General features: G+C 37.8%; 4 protein-coding genes across 4 annotated transcripts; 2 read left to right on the top strand and 2 right to left on the bottom strand.

Moving 5' to 3' along the window:
• The first annotated feature begins 1,396 nt into the window (after positions 1–1,396).
• LOC113289447 (serine carboxypeptidase II-3-like) lies at positions 1,397–3,717 on the top strand. The gene is made up of 8 exons (XM_026538696.1): positions 1,397–1,813; positions 1,922–2,029; positions 2,099–2,373; positions 2,462–2,704; positions 2,781–2,899; positions 3,048–3,143; positions 3,226–3,331; positions 3,416–3,717. Exons 1-8 carry the CDS (start codon positions 1,426–1,428, stop codon positions 3,560–3,562), a joined length of 1,482 nt encoding a protein of 493 aa, XP_026394481.1. The 5' UTR covers positions 1,397–1,425; the 3' UTR covers positions 3,563–3,717.
• Positions 3,718–4,124: 407 nt separating this feature from the next.
• Positions 4,125–6,602, top strand: LOC113289444 (serine carboxypeptidase II-3-like). The gene is made up of 8 exons (XM_026538694.1): positions 4,125–4,542; positions 4,635–4,742; positions 4,857–5,131; positions 5,238–5,477; positions 5,572–5,690; positions 5,804–5,899; positions 5,989–6,094; positions 6,194–6,602. Exons 1-8 carry the CDS (start codon positions 4,155–4,157, stop codon positions 6,338–6,340), a joined length of 1,479 nt encoding a protein of 492 aa, XP_026394479.1. The 5' UTR covers positions 4,125–4,154; the 3' UTR covers positions 6,341–6,602.
• Positions 6,603–6,864: 262 nt separating this feature from the next.
• Positions 6,865–8,390, bottom strand: LOC113289446 (IMPACT family member in pol 5'region-like). The gene is made up of 5 exons (XM_026538695.1): positions 8,001–8,390; positions 7,746–7,903; positions 7,530–7,635; positions 7,320–7,373; positions 6,865–7,219 (listed from the first exon to the last, which is right to left on the bottom strand). The coding sequence occupies exons 1-5, from the start codon at positions 8,247–8,249 to the stop codon at positions 7,049–7,051; spliced, it is 738 nt and encodes a 245-aa protein (XP_026394480.1). The 5' UTR covers positions 8,250–8,390; the 3' UTR covers positions 6,865–7,048.
• Positions 8,391–8,480: 90 nt separating this feature from the next.
• LOC113289443 (ubiquitin carboxyl-terminal hydrolase 17-like) lies at positions 8,481–14,933 on the bottom strand. The gene is made up of 11 exons (XM_026538693.1): positions 14,235–14,933; positions 11,999–13,271; positions 11,813–11,901; positions 11,546–11,631; positions 11,294–11,456; positions 11,063–11,183; positions 10,768–10,925; positions 9,937–10,021; positions 9,637–9,849; positions 9,433–9,494; positions 8,481–9,334 (listed from the first exon to the last, which is right to left on the bottom strand). Exons 1-11 carry the CDS (start codon positions 14,594–14,596, stop codon positions 8,956–8,958), a joined length of 2,991 nt encoding a protein of 996 aa, XP_026394478.1. The 5' UTR covers positions 14,597–14,933; the 3' UTR covers positions 8,481–8,955.
• Positions 14,934–17,490: the final 2,557 nt, after the last annotated feature.

Genomic DNA, 17,490 nt, shown 5'->3' with positions numbered 1-17,490 from the left:
TATCCATTGCCAAGTATCTTTGGACACTTGGATTAGGTTGTCCAATTACATAACAACAAATCAACTCAATGAAAATAACCAGCCACTTAACTTAACAAATCAAACCACAATATCTCAAAATCTACAAATTCCGACCACTACTTATATTATTACTTCATATTGTTATCTCCTCTGGTCCCTTTGGACAACCAGAAACGAGCTTGTATTCAGAAGCACCGACTCTCAGCATGCGGACATTTTAACAAGAGCTATACAACAACAACAAGAATTTGAATGGGCAAAAAGTATTACCCCACCAATTCTGTCGGGCGAACCACCTTCTAGAAGTACAACAAACAACATCAGAACAACAACAACAATTAATGTCGGATGGACCAGATCAAAACCAGATTGGATAAAAATAAACACAGATGGAGCTGTTAGAGGACACCCAGGATTAGCGGGAGCAGATTTCATTTGCAGGGATTCCAATGCTTAAACTGTACTGGCAGTTGCTCAACCTTTGGAACAACAGACGCCACCACCGCCGAGACATGGGCAACGGTGCTAGCAACTAGAATGGCGACAAAAAGACAATGGAATAAAGTGTTGTTTGAAACAGACTCAGAAAATCGAATGCCCCTAATCAAGACTCCAATGGATGCTCCTTGGTATATCTCAGCAATGGTTGCAGAAATAAAACATCGAATGAGACAAATCCCATGCTACGACATCCAACACACCTATCGAGAAGGAAACCAAGCAGCAGACGTCCTAGCAAACTACACAGCGGATGGAAGCCAAACAGGAAATTACTCCACCACAATTTGGGATAGGACAATCCCACCTTACATCAATCAAATTCTTTTAAATGACTTTAGGGACATTAAATACGCGTGTAATTTCTCTTTAGTTGCTTTTTTAATATGCATGCTTCAGAAGAAAAAATGAAAGGTAGTAGTTGAGTGTGTGTCAAGTGTATGCTTGTGTAACTATCAAATATAACAGACGGCTATAACTTTTCATTTCTGTTCCATTGCATCTTATAGTCGGCTCTTTCTTTGACTGTTACTTGTAATAACAACTTCTGTCTAGTATATGAAGGCAGTGTGATCTTCTAATAAAAATTTGATACTCCTTTAGCCGTGAGTTTCAGTCGAACACACACATAAGTTAATCTGTACAGCATACGCTCGGTAATAACTAGGTTTGAGTCCAAGAAAAGACACTGAAACTCTTATTAACGACAATCATATCAGGTTAACAATTTTTTTTTACTTTGGAAATACTAATAACTTGATCCGGCTTAAAATTTGTATGAATTAATCGTTACCGCATATGTAAAAGCAACTTCACTAAAATTTCTTAGAAAAAATCGCCATGTTTTTCTATATAAATTCAAAAATTATGGGCAAGCGATTAAGCACCACAGACTACAAATTAGCAATGGAAAATAACAAGGTGTTTATGTTCTTATTAATCTCTTCATTGACAGTATCCACTGTTGTTGAATGTTTTGGAGCTGGAAAAGCAAATGATCCATTAGGTAAAATCATCAAGGCACAGTTGGCGTCTTCAAAGTCTGTACTAGTTGAAGGATACGCGACCAAATCGACTGCAGAATACTCGCCAGTTTACATGGGCACACAAGATGGGTTGAAAGAAGCCGATAAAATCGATGCCTTGCCTGGGCAACCTGAACAAGAAGTGAGTTTTGACCAGTACTCAGGTTATGTGACAGTTGATGCTGGACATGGAAGAGCACTCTTTTACTATTTTGCTGAGTCTCCTCAAAATTCTTCAACTAATCCTCCAGTGTTGTGGCTTAATGGAGGTAAAAAAAATAGTGACCAATTAATCTTGTTAATTTTACATGAATAATGCTGAATGCATAGCGAATAATAAATGTTATGAAATTCGGATATTGCTGTGGTGCATTCAGGACCTGGATGTTCTTCATTTGGTAATGGTGCAATGATGGAACTTGGACCATTTAGAGTCAATAGTGATGGAGAAACTCTCTCCCTAAATGAATATTCATGGAACAATGGTGAGTCACTCCATCTCTCCACTGTCTCTCTGCGAACGTTCTGTTAATTTTTTTCTCTGCCATATGCAGCGGCAAATGTAATCTTCCTCGAATCACCGGCTGGTGTTGGATTTTCATATTCGAATATAACATCAGACTACACCTTGAGTGGAGACACCAGAACAGCTGAAGATTCATACACATTTTTGGTTAACTGGTTAGAGAGGTTTCCAGAATACAAGACTAGAGATTTCTATCTAGCAGGAGAGAGTTACGCTGGACATTACGTACCTCAGCTTGCTCAACTCATCCTTCAAAATAACAAGATTACCAACCAAACTGTCATTAATCTCCAAGGAGTCGCCGTGAGTATTTATAAACATGAAATTATTCTGATAAAACTTGTTAATTAGCTCTTTATAAGTTTTATGATTTATCTATCTGTCTGCTTAGATTGGAAATGCTTGGGTCGATTTTGAAACGGGCGTCAAAGGAATGTATGACTTCTTCTGGACTCACGCCTTGATCTCCGACGAAGTCAATCAAGGAATTCAACTGAACTGCAATTTTTCTACCCCAAATACTGTAACCGAGAAATGTGAGGATTACCTTGACGAGGCAGATGATTTAGTGGAAGATATCTTCATCTTTGACATCTACGCTCCATTGTGCTTTTCTTCTTCAACCACTCCCCCTGTACGTAATTCTTTCCAATACAAGTACATTAATATAATTGGCAATAACTCTAATGAGTCTGTTCTTACTTGAACAGATTGCAGCCTTTGATCCATGTTCTGACAACTACATTTCCAATTACTTAAACATTCCTCAAGTACAGAAAGCTCTTCATGCCAATGTCACTGCTCTTCCATATCCATGGGAGTCTTGCAGGCAAGACAACAACACATTTCCATGACATCATTCACTTTTCTTCTTCTTTTCATTTAAATTAAATTTATTTCTTACAGAAATTCCAAAAAACGTTAGAGAAAGAATAATTACTCATTTTCTCTTTTTTGTAATTTTCTTGAAAGAACAGCGATATGGTAGAAAAGCTTTATCATGATTCTCCATTAACAGTACTTCCGGTGATTAAAGAGCTCATGAACAGTGGGATTTCTGTCTGGATGTATAGGTAATAGGCACTATAGTATTTCTCTCTAGAACTGGGGTTCTAAATGACTTGGCACAAGTCCTGATAGTTCTTTAATGTGCAGTGGAGATACAGATGGTAGAGTACCAGTAACATCTACTAGATACTCTATTAACAAACTGACAACTTCCGTGAAGACCAAATGGTACCCATGGTACAACAAGGAACAGGTAATCTTGGAATTATTGTTATAAACCTATTCGCACTTGATCAGTTTAAATTAAAGATTATTAATTAATCTGATCATCATGAAGGTTGGTGGGTACGCGATCGAATATGAGAACCTGACATTCGTGACAATAAGAGGCGCTGGACATTTTGTTCCTAGTTACCAACCAGCTAGAGGTTTTGCTTTCTTCAAGTCCTTCCTTGAAGGGAAACTTCCACCTTCATCTCTTTAACCAGCATGAATAGACGGTGCACATTTCAGCGGCCGAAGTACTTTGCAAATCTCTATAGCTAATCTGTATTTTCATAATCCAATAACTTTGTCGTGTGTAAGGTTTGTGGGTACACAAAATCCTGTCTTTTTACCTATTTATACCAGATTCCAATGTACCCCATATTCTCGTTGAATGAAGAAATTTGAAAATGATCTTTCGATTCTTGTTGAAACAAAGACATACACCCTACTTGCAGATACTGACATGTTTACTAGAGAGAGTGAATTGAACAACTAACATATATAGCAATTTAAACTTTAATTGGGAGAGTACGAGCAATTTAAACTCTTTAATTGAGAGTGTACGAGTCATGGACAACCGTTCCTTGCAAGGCACATTCCAAAGAGAGTTGGACCCATGCGATTTGACGAATTTATATGCTAATAAGGTATACTAATCCAAGAGAAACCTGACACTAATTGATGATAACAGGGACAGTTATCTGTAAATCTGGCCACATGAAACCAAACTTATTTACCTTTGAAACTTCTCCATTTCTTAAGGTCTATAAATTGATAGCAAATATGATGGGATCCATAAGAAATCAACAATGATTAAGTTAACAATGAGCTTCTTTATACTGTCAGTACTCGTCTTTTCTTTTGTACTTACAGTTCAAGGTTATGGAAGCAGTGGATATGATCCATTAGGTAAAATCTTAAATCGGCAATTATCATCGTTCAAATCATCTGAACTGGTGGTTGAGACGACAAAGTTTCCAAATGAGTATTCACCAGTGTACATGAGCTCACAAGAAGGACTGAAGGAAGCTGATAAGATCGATAGCTTACCTGGACAACCTAAACAGGGGGTGAATTTTGATCAATACTCAGGATATGTAACGGTAGATGGCGGAAAAGGAAGGGCGCTGTTTTACTATTTTGTGGAATCTCCTCAAAATTCTTCAACTAATCCTTTAGTTTTATGGCTTAATGGGGGTACTTAGAAATAGCCTTAAATAATGCTTACTGTTGCACAGATAACAACTGAGCGTTACTGATCCAACTTTTCTTATTGCTATGGGGTGCAGGACCTGGTTGTTCATCATTTGGAAATGGAGCAATGATGGAACTTGGACCATTCAGAGTCAAACGTGATAGAATGACTCTCGACCTTAATGAATATTCATGGAACAATGGTGAGTTACCTTCTCCTTCCCTCCCTCTTGTTTTTCTTGTTTTTGTTTTTGAATGATGGTGGGTTGTTACTTCGCAAGAATGGACACTATTGTGCTAATTCTGTGTAAATACAGCTGCAAATGTCATCTTCCTAGAATCACCAGCTGGTGTTGGATTTTCATATTCTAATACAACATCAGACTACAATTTAAGTGGAGACAAGAGAACAGCCGAAGATTCGTACACATTTTTGGTTAACTGGTTAGAGAGGTTTCCTGAATACAAGACCAGGGATTTCTTTCTAGCAGGGGAGAGCTATGCAGGGCACTACGTACCTCAGCTTGCTCAACTTATGCTTCATAACAACAAGATTACCAACCAAACCATCATTAACTTGAAAGGAATAGCTGTAAGTACATGCATATTTACAGTTAATTATGTATGTATTAGTGTACTATAAATTCTTCATATCGATTAATCGATCTGTCCTTGATTTAACTTGTATGATGTTATAGATTGGGAATGCCTATGTCGACTTTGAAACTACTTATAAGGGAATGTACAATTTCTTCTGGACACACTCCCTCATTTCTGACGAAGCCAATAAGGGTATTGGCTTATACTGCAATTTTTCTTCACCATACACTATTGGAGATATCTGCATAGAGTTTCTTGGACAAGCAGACACGGGCGACATCTTCATTTATGATATTTACGCTCCTTTATGCCCTTCTTCTCCCAGCAGTGCACCTCCTGTATGAACCTTGAAGCTTCTTTTGTCCATTAGCTAAGTAATAATACCACTAAGAAAACCATTCAATTAATTGAGAATATTAATGTTTTAAGCAGGCTGGAATATTTGATCCTTGCTCTGACCAGTACATCAACTATTATCTAAATATCCCCGAAGTGCAGAAGGCTCTTCATGCAAACGTTACAGGTCTTCCCTACCAGTGGGAGTCTTGCAGGTAACAAATTCTCCACATTTGGACAATCCTTTGTATCTATTCCTGAGGACTTATCAAAGAACAAGGAATTCATTTATCCAATTTTCTTGTTGATTCTTGAAAAAACAACACAGCCAAGAGATACTTGGACTATGGGATGATGAGCCATTGACAGTATTGCCAGTAATTGAAGAGCTCATGACCAGTGGCATTGCGGTGTGGGTATATAGGTAAATAAGTTAATTGCTGAGAAAGTACGTGTATTATGAATTTCTACTTGATAAGTATCTGAATTTACAAAGTAATTTGTCATGTGCAGTGGAGATACAGATGGTAGAGTACCAGTAACAAGTAGCAGATACTCCATTAACAAAATTGCAGCTACCACTAAGACTACGTGGTACCCATGGTATACCCAAAATCAGGTAATAAGAATTATTATTGTTATAAGCCATTATAATTGGTTGATGAAATGTGCTAATGTCTATTAACTTTTTCCAATACCACCTCTTTGGTCTATGAAGGTTGGTGGGTATGCTGTGGAATACGAAAACCTAACATTTGTGACAATAAGGGGTGCTGGACATTTCGTTCCAAGTTATCAACCAGCTAGGGCTCTCACCTTCTTCAAATCTTTTCTACAAGGAAAACTCCCACCTTCATATTTTTGATCAATACGATCGAAATTCGAAGATTTAACTCCGACAGAGAAGGATTTGGACCATAAGTCGCACTATTTATCTGTAGTTCATAAATTTGCAATAAAAGATTGTGTTGCTATATCTGCTAAAAGATCCAAGTAAAAATATCAAACACAACGATATTTTCAGACCTTCGTTTCTATCTGAATGACATATTTCTGCATCTAACGTCAGTTATTCTATTAGTTTTGGTTTTCAATGGTGGTGATAATCCTACAGACAGGGACATTCACAGTTTCTCTGTTCTGTTCAGAACATGTATCAGCTCTTGCAGTTCTATCAGAAGATAGCTATGACAGCAAAACCCTAAAATTCCATGAAATGAATTTTGCTGTTACAGTATGAGAAGCATATGTTCAAGTACAATTGAATTACTAAACTACTATAATGTTTGGTTGTGAAAAGTGTCATAATTATATGCAAACAATTTAAACAAGTATAGAGTCTATAGACCTTAATCATCTGTGCTAGGCTCGAAGAAAGTGAATAGAAACTTTACGATGATTCAAACCTGAGATAAATCTATACTAATCAGCAGATATCAATTTCATTGAGAGCACATAAGTGTATGTACAACATATACATATCTAACAAAAGGTAGTTTTGCAATAGTAACAAATTATATAGTAGAGCATCAAATCTTTTAAGGAAAAAAAATCTTGGGAGTATGGAATCATACTAGTTTTGCTGTAGTGTTTTTAGGAAGACAATATTCCTGCTGCAATTGTCTTTGACTGCATTCTCCAAGCTCTCCACTTTGTCATAATCAACCATGAAACTAACAACGGTGATACCGTCATTTCCAGTATCATAGTCCTGCTTGATATTTTCAACTTGAAAATGTTGAAGCTGTTAACCACCAAACGACAAGTGATGAATCATCCATAGAAATAAACATCTAATAGTTGCTTATACATATACATATATAATGATGTCCTAGCGGTCTCACCTGATGGTATACAAGTCCTAATAGATCGTAAGGAACTTCCATATCAATTTGAACCTGAATGATGAGAAACCAGAAACCACAAACAACAGTATCAGTAACTTGAAAGCAAATTTCTATATCCACAAGAAACTGCTACACTAGATTGTCACTAAACAAATTCTATGGATATTACAAAGATGCTATTCATATTATATGAGACAACTTCATTACTTTGGATTTTACAAGACAAGTTGGGGCATTTTTCAAGCATTCGGAAGTGACTCCTCCATAAGCCCTTACCAATCCTCCTGTTCCCAATTTTATACCTCCAAAGTACCTGTATAACGTTTACCACCTCCATATCAGGGATCAATACTGCTTCCAGAATCGAGAGTGAAACGAATTCAAATACTCAAAATATCGCCAAACAAAAAGATATTAATTTACCTGATAACAACAACCATGACCCTATCAATTCCTGATGAATCAATCGCTGAATATATTGGTTTCCCAGCTGTACCTGAGGGTTCACCATCGTCATTACTTCGATATTGATCTCCTATCTTATACGCCCAACAATTATGATTGGCGCGTGAATCTTTAACCTACAATAGAAATTTCATGATTCAAAAACCTTACCACATAGTTCTCTCAAATACAATCAAAATTGATAAAACCCTAATAATAACTGAGCAATTTCACCTCGGATAGAAATGAATGAGCTGATTGTTCGTCTGAGACGGGAGCAGCAATGGCAATGAATCTGCTTTTCTTGATTTCTTTTTCTACAGAGATTCTCTCACTGATTGTTGTGTAAGAATCTGCTGTATTCGAAGTGGTGGTAACCATAGTTCTCTTAGATGCTGCTCCAGTGATTATGAACAGAGATGATACTGCTTTGATACGAAGGTTTAGTTTCAGGGAGTAATATGGTGTTATACTCGCTGTCATTTGGTTTCGTCTGGGAATTCTCTTTTGCGAATCTGGCTAGGTCATAAGCTCCTAGCCGTAAATGCAAGAAAGGGTTGATAAATTTGGTGGCTGTCGAGAGGGAGACGAAATCCCCCTGGCTGGGGTCTGCAAACGAATGTCAGATGGTTGAACTTTTCCCTCTAGGTCCTAGCAAAGGGGTGCAAATTATAAGTGAATCCCACTTGGCCATCCAAACAATAGCAGAAAGTATGAACAATAATAAAATGGACAGACATTTTAATTAGATTAAATAGCTCATCAAAAAAGACCCTTTACTTATAACTTAGTAAAGTGGTTGAGTTTTTCTTTCTTTAGTTGATCTTCTCAACAAGGATACACCAGAATTACCCCACCTTTTTGGGTCAGTCTCCCTAGAGTTACTGTTACTACTGCTATGGCTAATACTATTACTACCCGTTAACTTTGTACAGTGATTAGTTGTGTCAGAATATACAAAGGGACTATTATCTCCCTTGTCTCGCAAACTCTTGATACTGATTCCATTGGGTTTTATCCTCGTACCCGGCTCACCGTGATCACCACCTCCGCTGTATATAGGGTATGTACTGGTTTCAGGGTAACACGATCTATGTCTGTCTCCGTCTGAGATTGTGGAAGAAGGAGAAGGTGAAGATGAACTATTGGAGTCATCTGACGTACTCAATGGGCTGTTATAACCACGCCGTCATCCGAATAAATGATCACACACTTCATCAGCACTGATAGAGTCCCTGGTGCTATCTGTAGTCCAGGAGCCTTCATCTGAACCACTGAGGAGAGAGGAGTTGTCGCTCGAGGAGTCAGCTATCCGTATCCTGTGCACTGGAGGCAACCTTTTGTGTAACGAATCATCCATATTTCCCCAGTATGGATATTCATCGTGACTCCTGCAGGTTGCTGTAGAAGCACCTCCGGACACCACAGAGATCGACTTTGCTTTGGTAGCAGTACTGCTGTTTCCACTATGGCTGGACGAAATAGGTTCCACACATTTGGTACATTTCATCTTGTTATCACTTAGTAGCATTGTCTTCTGTATCAAACCTGGTAACCGTGGCGAACACCTGAGAATATAAAGACCATCAATTTCTGTTCAAGCGCCAGCACTCAGTTTACTGAAAAAGTTCGAAAAAATGGACCATGGGATCGACAAATATTTTACCTTGCGTAAAGTAGCATGTATGCTCCTTTCGACAAGACCCTCTCAAGCTCCACAGGTTTCACCTACAAACCAAGACCAACAACAAAGGCATCAAAGTCTTGAAATCTGTAACTCCACGAAAATTTCATCGAAGGAACACTGGTCACATAAAAGAATAAACTAATAAGACCATGCTTGAATGACGATGAAAGACATGGAACCTACGGTGCTGTCATCCATCTTGAACCACTTCCCCTGGCTATTCTTGACATAACAGACATAATGTCCGGAAAATGCAGCATTAGTGACATCCAAGTGAACTACCACTGCATAAAGACTATATATAGGAGACTTGTCACTTGTCCCACTCATATATGGAGCCAAGTTCAGCACTTCAGGGAACCGCACAGCTTTATTGAGCTTCCCAAATTTGCCAGACTGAAAATAGCACAAAACAAAGAAGGCAACATGTCAAGAAAGTTAATAGAAGTTTTCAAGTATCACTCTCTGTTACTAAAGAATTACCTGAAACCGCTTTAGAGCAATCGTAAGGACGTTAGGGGCATGCAGCACCGTTAACCTCTTTTTGGCTTTCTCATAAGATTTGCATCTGCAGATACAAGAGGTTGCAGCAGTGTACAGAAAGTGAGTGAACAAGCACTAATATTCTTAGTGCTCAAAAGAACCAATAGTAAATATATAACTACGCCTGGAAACTCGTAACAGTTAGTGTACTTAAAATTCGAGTCCCACACTTGTTAGCGAAATTAAATAACCGCATAGTCATCTATACTAACAAATTATATACTTACAAAGTTAACAAACTAACACTTCGATATCCTATTCTCATTAAACTTGAAGCTTCATAAATCTCTAACTTATAAGACTTTGGCGAAGGACATGAAATATAAATTGAAATCTTATGCTGGAAGGAATAAACAGAAATGAACAGGATGTTAAAAAGTCGCGACCAGGAACTCTGTGACCAAACCGAAAAGTGATTACACTTGATGCTTCATAAATCTCTAACTTATAAGGCTTTGGTGAAGGACTTGAAATGTGAATCGAAATCTTATGCTAGAAGGAGTAAACAGAAATGAACAGGATATTAAAAAGCCACGACCAGGAATCCCATGACCAAACAGAAAACCGATTATGCTTGAAGCTTCGCGAATCACCAGCTTATAAGACTTTGGTAAAGGATCTAAATCTTATACTAGGAGTAAACAGAAATGAACAGGGGGTCAAAAAGTCGCGACCAGGAACTCCATAACCAAACACAAAACCGATTAACCTGCTAGAGATGTTACAAAGATGCAACCAGGAACTTCATGACAAAACAGAAAACCGACTAACCTGCTACAATGGTACTTGTTCTCCCCATCCAAGATTTCTGTAGCAGTAAATTGTCCAAGCGCCTCTTCTAAAGTACTGATATCCCCTTGTATTTCAACTGTAAGATCCATCATCCGTTCTTCGCGCTCAAACTTTTCATGACACTTCATGCACCTTATCTGTGTTGCGCCAGTTATCAATTTTACATACCAGACGACTCAGGAAAAGATTAAAAAAGGCCACTCCTAATACATAAGATACGGATAATCAGCTTTCTAACAATATTTAATAAGATCTTCCAGAGAATCTAAAGTACCTTAGATCGGAGATAGCCCCCAAAAATAAGGCCTATCAGAGTTGTTTCTTCTGCACGAGGGCGACCAGCTTTTTCCCCAGCTTCCTTCAGACAAATAGATTGCATTTTATCGATAGAAAACCTGAAAAGCTCGTACATAAGCAAATAATAAACAAACTGCAAAAATAAAGCCAAATTATAAAACCGTGTCAGTCATTTAATTGGTTCAAACTGCTGAAAGTTATGGCTTACCTTAAAAATTCATGGGCATCTTCTTGTTTTCCGTGAACTAGATGGCTACCTATTTTGTGTAGATGGGAGACAATACCATTTGGAGAGAGTGTCCACTTTCCTTCCTTGACCTTCTGAATCAGAGACTCAAACTCACAAATAAAACACCACTCCTGTTTTGTGCCTGAGGTTTACAGAACAGGTTAGCAAATATACAGATCAATGATACAAGAAAACAAGATATCCATAAAGGAGAATATGAAAGGAACTTGCATGCTTTCGAGTGAAGTCCTTGCAGAAGATACGCTGTAAGAGGCCGAGTATAAGCGAGGCACTGAAGGACAGCATTAGCATAACAGCTGTGCAAAAAGTCAAACTCGATATTAGAAACACCATGTGAGCTAATGAACAAATCAGGTACCAAAGAACAAAGTAAAATACCAGTGCTAATAACATGATGCTACATCTCCATGAACTCTGGTGACATTGGAAGAGTATGACAGAACACCATGCAGTGTGAAGACAAATTTATTACTTTACCTGTTTCCCAAGTTTGTAAGGCCGAACGGGTGAAGTTCCGCCTTGTCCTTGTTGTAAAGCTTGATGAACACTTCATAAGAAAAGAGCATCTGAAAAGACAGCCAAAACACAACAAACATCAAAATTAGATTGAACAAAAGGAACATACAAAGTTCGAGAAATATTGGGTGAGCTGTATAAACAAACCTTGTCATCATGTTTTCCAATAACATCACTTCCAGAAGGACTATGTAGGGAAAGTTTAGGCAGTTTCGAATGCTGAACAGCTTTCTGCGCTAACATTTTCAAGCCATTGCTAACATTATGAGAAGACACTGAAACATCATTCGATCTCATAGCAACTACTTGTACTTTTTCCCCTTTTGACGACTTCTCACTCAATGAAGAATATTCTCCATTAACAGAAGTTGGGTGATTCTCAGAACCACTTGATGCTAGAGATCTGATAACTTTAGGCTTTCGTGATTCAGATTTATTAATTTGGTTGGTAATCACAGAAGCTGACCTTTCAGAACCAAAAACTGGTGAATGCCGCGCGAAAGCCACTGGTGCTTTCTTCTCGGCTCCACTGGCAGGTATTTTATTTTCCAAGGCAACAGGGTTGGCAACATCAGATGCGTGAATCCTGGACTCTGAACGTGAGCTGGGGACAGTTTGTTGAAAGGAATTGGGAGACAAATGTGACAAGTTACCATTACCACCTTCCCTAATACCCGACTTAGTTAAATCACCGTGGAGATCATTTCCGGACCCGTTTGAATCAAGACTTTCCTCCAGTAAACCAGACTTCGCTTTAGACATCTGAGTAGTTAATGAAACCTCAGATCTCTTGAGACTAGATCCCCCGGAAGAACTAATCGATCTTGACTTTCCATTACCAGAAGAACTAGGTACACTTTGCTGCCGGTAATCTGCACAAGAAAGATCATTTAAAGAAGCATCTAAACTACTAATTTTTTGAGGTAATGATCTGGTAGGCTCCATGTCACTAACATCAACTTTTTTCTCAAGTCCATTACATCCAGAATTATCAAATGTAGACTCTTTCAAACTCTCCGAACTACTTAATATAGGAAAACTGTTAGCAGAAGCATCAACCAGCCAAATAGTGGTGGTCGGTTTAGCAATGCCAACAAGCTTACTGGAGGATTCAGAAATGGCACCTGCTCTTTTGCCATCCTCCACAGATCCAGCTTTTTCAACATTCTTACTACTTGGAAACTCAGGCAATCGACTGGATTCAACTGATCTGGGTTCTTCAGGAAATGTTTCAAGTGGTTCCGCAACCAAGCCGCTTCCCAGTTCAGAACCATTACCAACAGATTCATGCTTTTCTCTTTCCAAGCCTGTCTTCCCATCAGAATCGCTTTTTGGACCACTAAACTGAATATTGGGGCTTGGAGGATGACATTCATCTTTGTGACCTTTTCTCCAATGAATAATTTGACATTTACCAGAGCTGCAAAGTGGAAGTTCAAAAGCGATTTCTGTAAATAGGCAGGTAAATGTTGGGAGACTTTAATTATGCTATTTGCAGGCTAGTTCCACAAGTACTAATCAATGAGTCAATGGAAGTTCAAATGATGAGTTGGTGACACACTACTAGCACAATAGTAAGTTGTGGTAGTTCCTAACGGACATTGCTACTGAGATAAAAAAGACAATGAATTGTAACAGAAAATGAAGAGAATATAAATATCACTAGTGCAGACTATAAACATGAGATGACATAAATACCACAACTGAACATTTGAACAGATAAACTCAACAAAATCAGCTTATCCATCCAACACTAATCAGTTCCTGCAACCCATTTATGTAGCATCCAACGACAATTAGACAATCACACTTCTGATTATTGATGTGTTCATTTCTAAAAGAACAGCCTGAAATTCTACTTCTGCTTATACTAAATCAACCTAATCCTTTGCTTGTCATTTTAAAACTACTTGAACCAACCAATAACATTTGGACATGCTAATTAAAAGAAATTTTCAAAGGAGTGTAGTAAGCATATCTGGACATCCTGTAACAAAGCTCAAATTCCCCCCAAAACAGCATTTACCAAATTCAGTTAAGAGTAAAATTTCAGAAGGCTACTACTACTCGTGTTATCTAGATACAAAAGGGGAAATTTCTCAAATTATTATTTTTTGGTAGCAAATTCTCAATCTTCAATACAGATTTCAACAAATTCGCAGTGAAAACCTAAAAATCACCGTTATCATCTCTACATTAGATTTCATTTTCTAGCTCAATTTACATCCAAAGCGAACAAAAAATCAAATCTCCCTTTGAAAGACAACACAACAGATACAACATATCAAATTTCAATACTTAAGCAAAAGTTGTAGAACAAACAAAAATCCAAACCCTAGAAATGAAACCAGCAAAAATTAAATCGGGGGAAAGTGAAAATTACCAGTAACGAACAGATTTACACCGAGAACATCGAGTCGTGGTAGGGGCATAACACACAGCACACTGATACTGAGGAGGAGGAGCTGGAAGAGGAGAATTAACAGAAGCGGCAGAAGACCACGAAGAAGAAGTAGCAGCAGGAGGAGAAACAACACTGCTGTAACCACCGTACTCTAAAGAAGCTTCAAATTCAACCCTTCTGTCTTCTTCTGCAGCCAGAGCCATAAGTCTCAAAATCTCCATGTTCCTCTCTTCTGCAATTCTCCATTTTCTTCTAATAATCAATACAGAAATCAAACAGAACAAACTAAAAAATCCCCAAATTAAACCCGGAGGAAACCCTAGATCCCCGGGAACCAGCATTTAACCTGCACCAAGCATTCAAATTTCTTCTTCTTATCTTCTTCAGAAAAACACATTGAGTAATTTGTACATACAAAACTTTTCTACAAAATTTGCCCCCTCCCCTCCCAGATACCACTGTTTTGTTCAACCAAATTGAAAATTTCAAGATGGGTTTTGATTGGTGAGTTTGTATGTAAGAAGAGAAGTATGATTTTGATGATATGATTGCCGTTTGGAGAAGCAAAAAGGGCAGAGTTTTTGTGAGGTGTTGACGGGGTAGAGAAAATCCAAGCACAAAGAAAATAAATTTAGATCGAGAAGAAGAATAGAGAAAGAGAGGTGGTGGAGTCAGAGAGAATGGGTTTCGTTCAAGTCAGTCAGAGTCAGACAAAAAGAAATAGAAAGTTATTACCTATTATGGTAAGAAAAGATAATTTAAGAAACTGAGGTAATTAATCAATTAAAATATTACATGCAGGTATTTTGTGGACTGCTGTTATTTACTATACTGATATTCTCTGAGATATATATGTTTGTGCTAAAGAGATGCCCGCCTACCCGGAGCTGATTTTTTTGTCCGAAATGCCGGGTATCCCAGGGATTTATTGAAGGAAATTCCGAGAGCGAGAAAAGGACCGGGACAATTTTACCCAGTGCAGTGGTGCCTATCTCAATATCATCTGAGGGGTTTTTTTTCGGATCTTTTCACGGAATAAATTTGGAAGAAATCAGTATGAATGTAGAACATTGTTTTTTGTGTGTCTTCTGAGTAGTTGATTTTGCTGAATTTGTTTTAAGATTCATAATTACGTGATAGTATTCTAGTTAGTTATGTGTACAAGTAATATACCATTTATTTTTCAAACTTAAAATTTTATACACAAAATTTGCTGCCTAATAGATGCGTGTTTAGAGTGTCGATCAGCATGTGTGGTCGAGGAAATAGCGGTGGCTCTCCTCTCTAGTGTCTGAATGCAGGATATTATAACTTAGGGGCGGTGCAGGATGTCCCCATAAATAATTTGGGGTAGCGAATAACAAGAAATTTTTTCGGGCAGGAGAGAGAATAGGAACGAGGGGTTGGATGAGAAGAAAGGTATGAATTCTTTGATGAAACAAAATATTATTCGAAACCCGTTTTCATATATTTATCCGAATAAAGTAGGACCATCGGAAATTTAGGTCCTGCTGGACCCACCTCCACCTTTCTTTGTACCCTACGTGGATTCTTTCACTTTTGAGTGCATTACAGTCCAGCCAATTGGATGATGGAGTGCACCATGCAATAGGATCATTACATCACTCCTTTTGATTCGAGCATTGGGGTCCAATTCAATGATCTTTGATTGATTATATGTAAAATCAAATGGCTTTGTCCTTTGAAACACTTGAGTCGGCAGGTCTGCCGAAGTTGCGAGTTCAGATTGGAGTTTGAATCAGACGAGTATTATACGCGTTCATAATAGTTAAAAAAAGAATCGGCTTCAAGATACGGTATTACGGTGGAATCATTGTCTTTTAATCTTAAACTAAGTTTTTATCTGAAGGATCTTTGAGTCATATATCCCTTTATTCTCCCAAGGGCTGAGGGCAATACGTAATTGATTTCTACATGCAAGCAAAGCTATCTTGTTTTCATTAGTTCCCTTTTAGGTAACTGGCGCAATACAAACTCGTATACAAAGCTGGTAATTGATAGAGAAATTGACATTTGTTCCTGTAATACTAAAAGACAACCGTAGACTTAAAAGGTTGGTGGTCATGATTATTTCATGATCCTGACAAAATATATAATGTTCCAGCCTAGGTGGTCCTAGAACTCATGCACAGTCCTAGCTATTTCCCCAAGATTGCCTCGAGATATTATATACGCATTGGAAGGAATCTTATCTGTGGTACCAACAAGACTTGCACGGTTGCAACATCCATGCACTCGAAATCTTAAATCAATCATTTTGACGATGAATAGTATTAGGATCGTGTGCCATGCACACTGGAATTACCAACTACGTGCAAGCACAAGCAGGGTTCTTTCTAAACAAGAACAGTAAAAGTATGAAAACAACATCGTTATTAATAAGTGGTTAATGGTTTTGGACCTTAAAACATCACTTCTCTCGCTTATCACCACCAACTAGGAAAGAAAAATTAAAGTTAGCCGGCAGAAAAAAGCACTAATACGAGATAACTTTCCTCTATTTGAATGGCCTTTTCATATAATTTGCATTTACTGGTTAAAAGGATAAATAGTCCACGAACTGCTTTTCATTCAAAAAACCTTTTACCAAAAATTGAAGCAGTACCAGTTTCATCTGTTTGTAAATTTTTTCCCTAAAAAATCTTCAAAGCTTTTTGGCAGTACTTTCTAGTAGGGGTGTAAATTGGGCCGGGCCGGACAGCCCAGCCTATTTATTAAATGGGACGGTATAGGACGGGCCGGAACATCTCTTATCCATGAAATTAAAAGGACCGGGCGGGCAGGGTTATTTATCTACAGTTAGTACCCATGGCCTATCCAAGCCTGTTTTGTAATTTTGGGCTTGGGCGGGTAGGGCCTTGAATATTACAAACAAATATATATTATACATATATTGTTAAAAATAAAAAGAATGTAGTAATAATACACAAATTTTACTTAAAATTAATAATCAAATACGAGAATTGAGATGGGAATAAGATAAACCAAACTTCCTATAATTTTTCCTGAATTGAATCATCATAAAAGGAAACTGCCTTAAATTTTGCTCAATATTTTCTCTATATGGTTAACAAAATTAGACTCCTATGGAATAAAAGTTAAGAAATACATATGAAAACTATGAGGGTTGACTGTATTAAGTATATGTACCAAGTATATTCTAGGATAAAACAAATGAGAACAGTCACTTAGACTAAGTAAATGGATAACACTG

The sequence above is a fragment of the Papaver somniferum genome, chromosome 6 (assembly GCF_003573695.1).
Source record: "Papaver somniferum cultivar HN1 chromosome 6, ASM357369v1, whole genome shotgun sequence".
In the NCBI taxonomy this organism is placed as follows: domain Eukaryota; kingdom Viridiplantae; phylum Streptophyta; class Magnoliopsida; order Ranunculales; family Papaveraceae; genus Papaver; species Papaver somniferum.
Note: the sequence above shows the minus strand (reverse complement) of the source record. Positions and strands in the feature narration are given on the sequence as shown.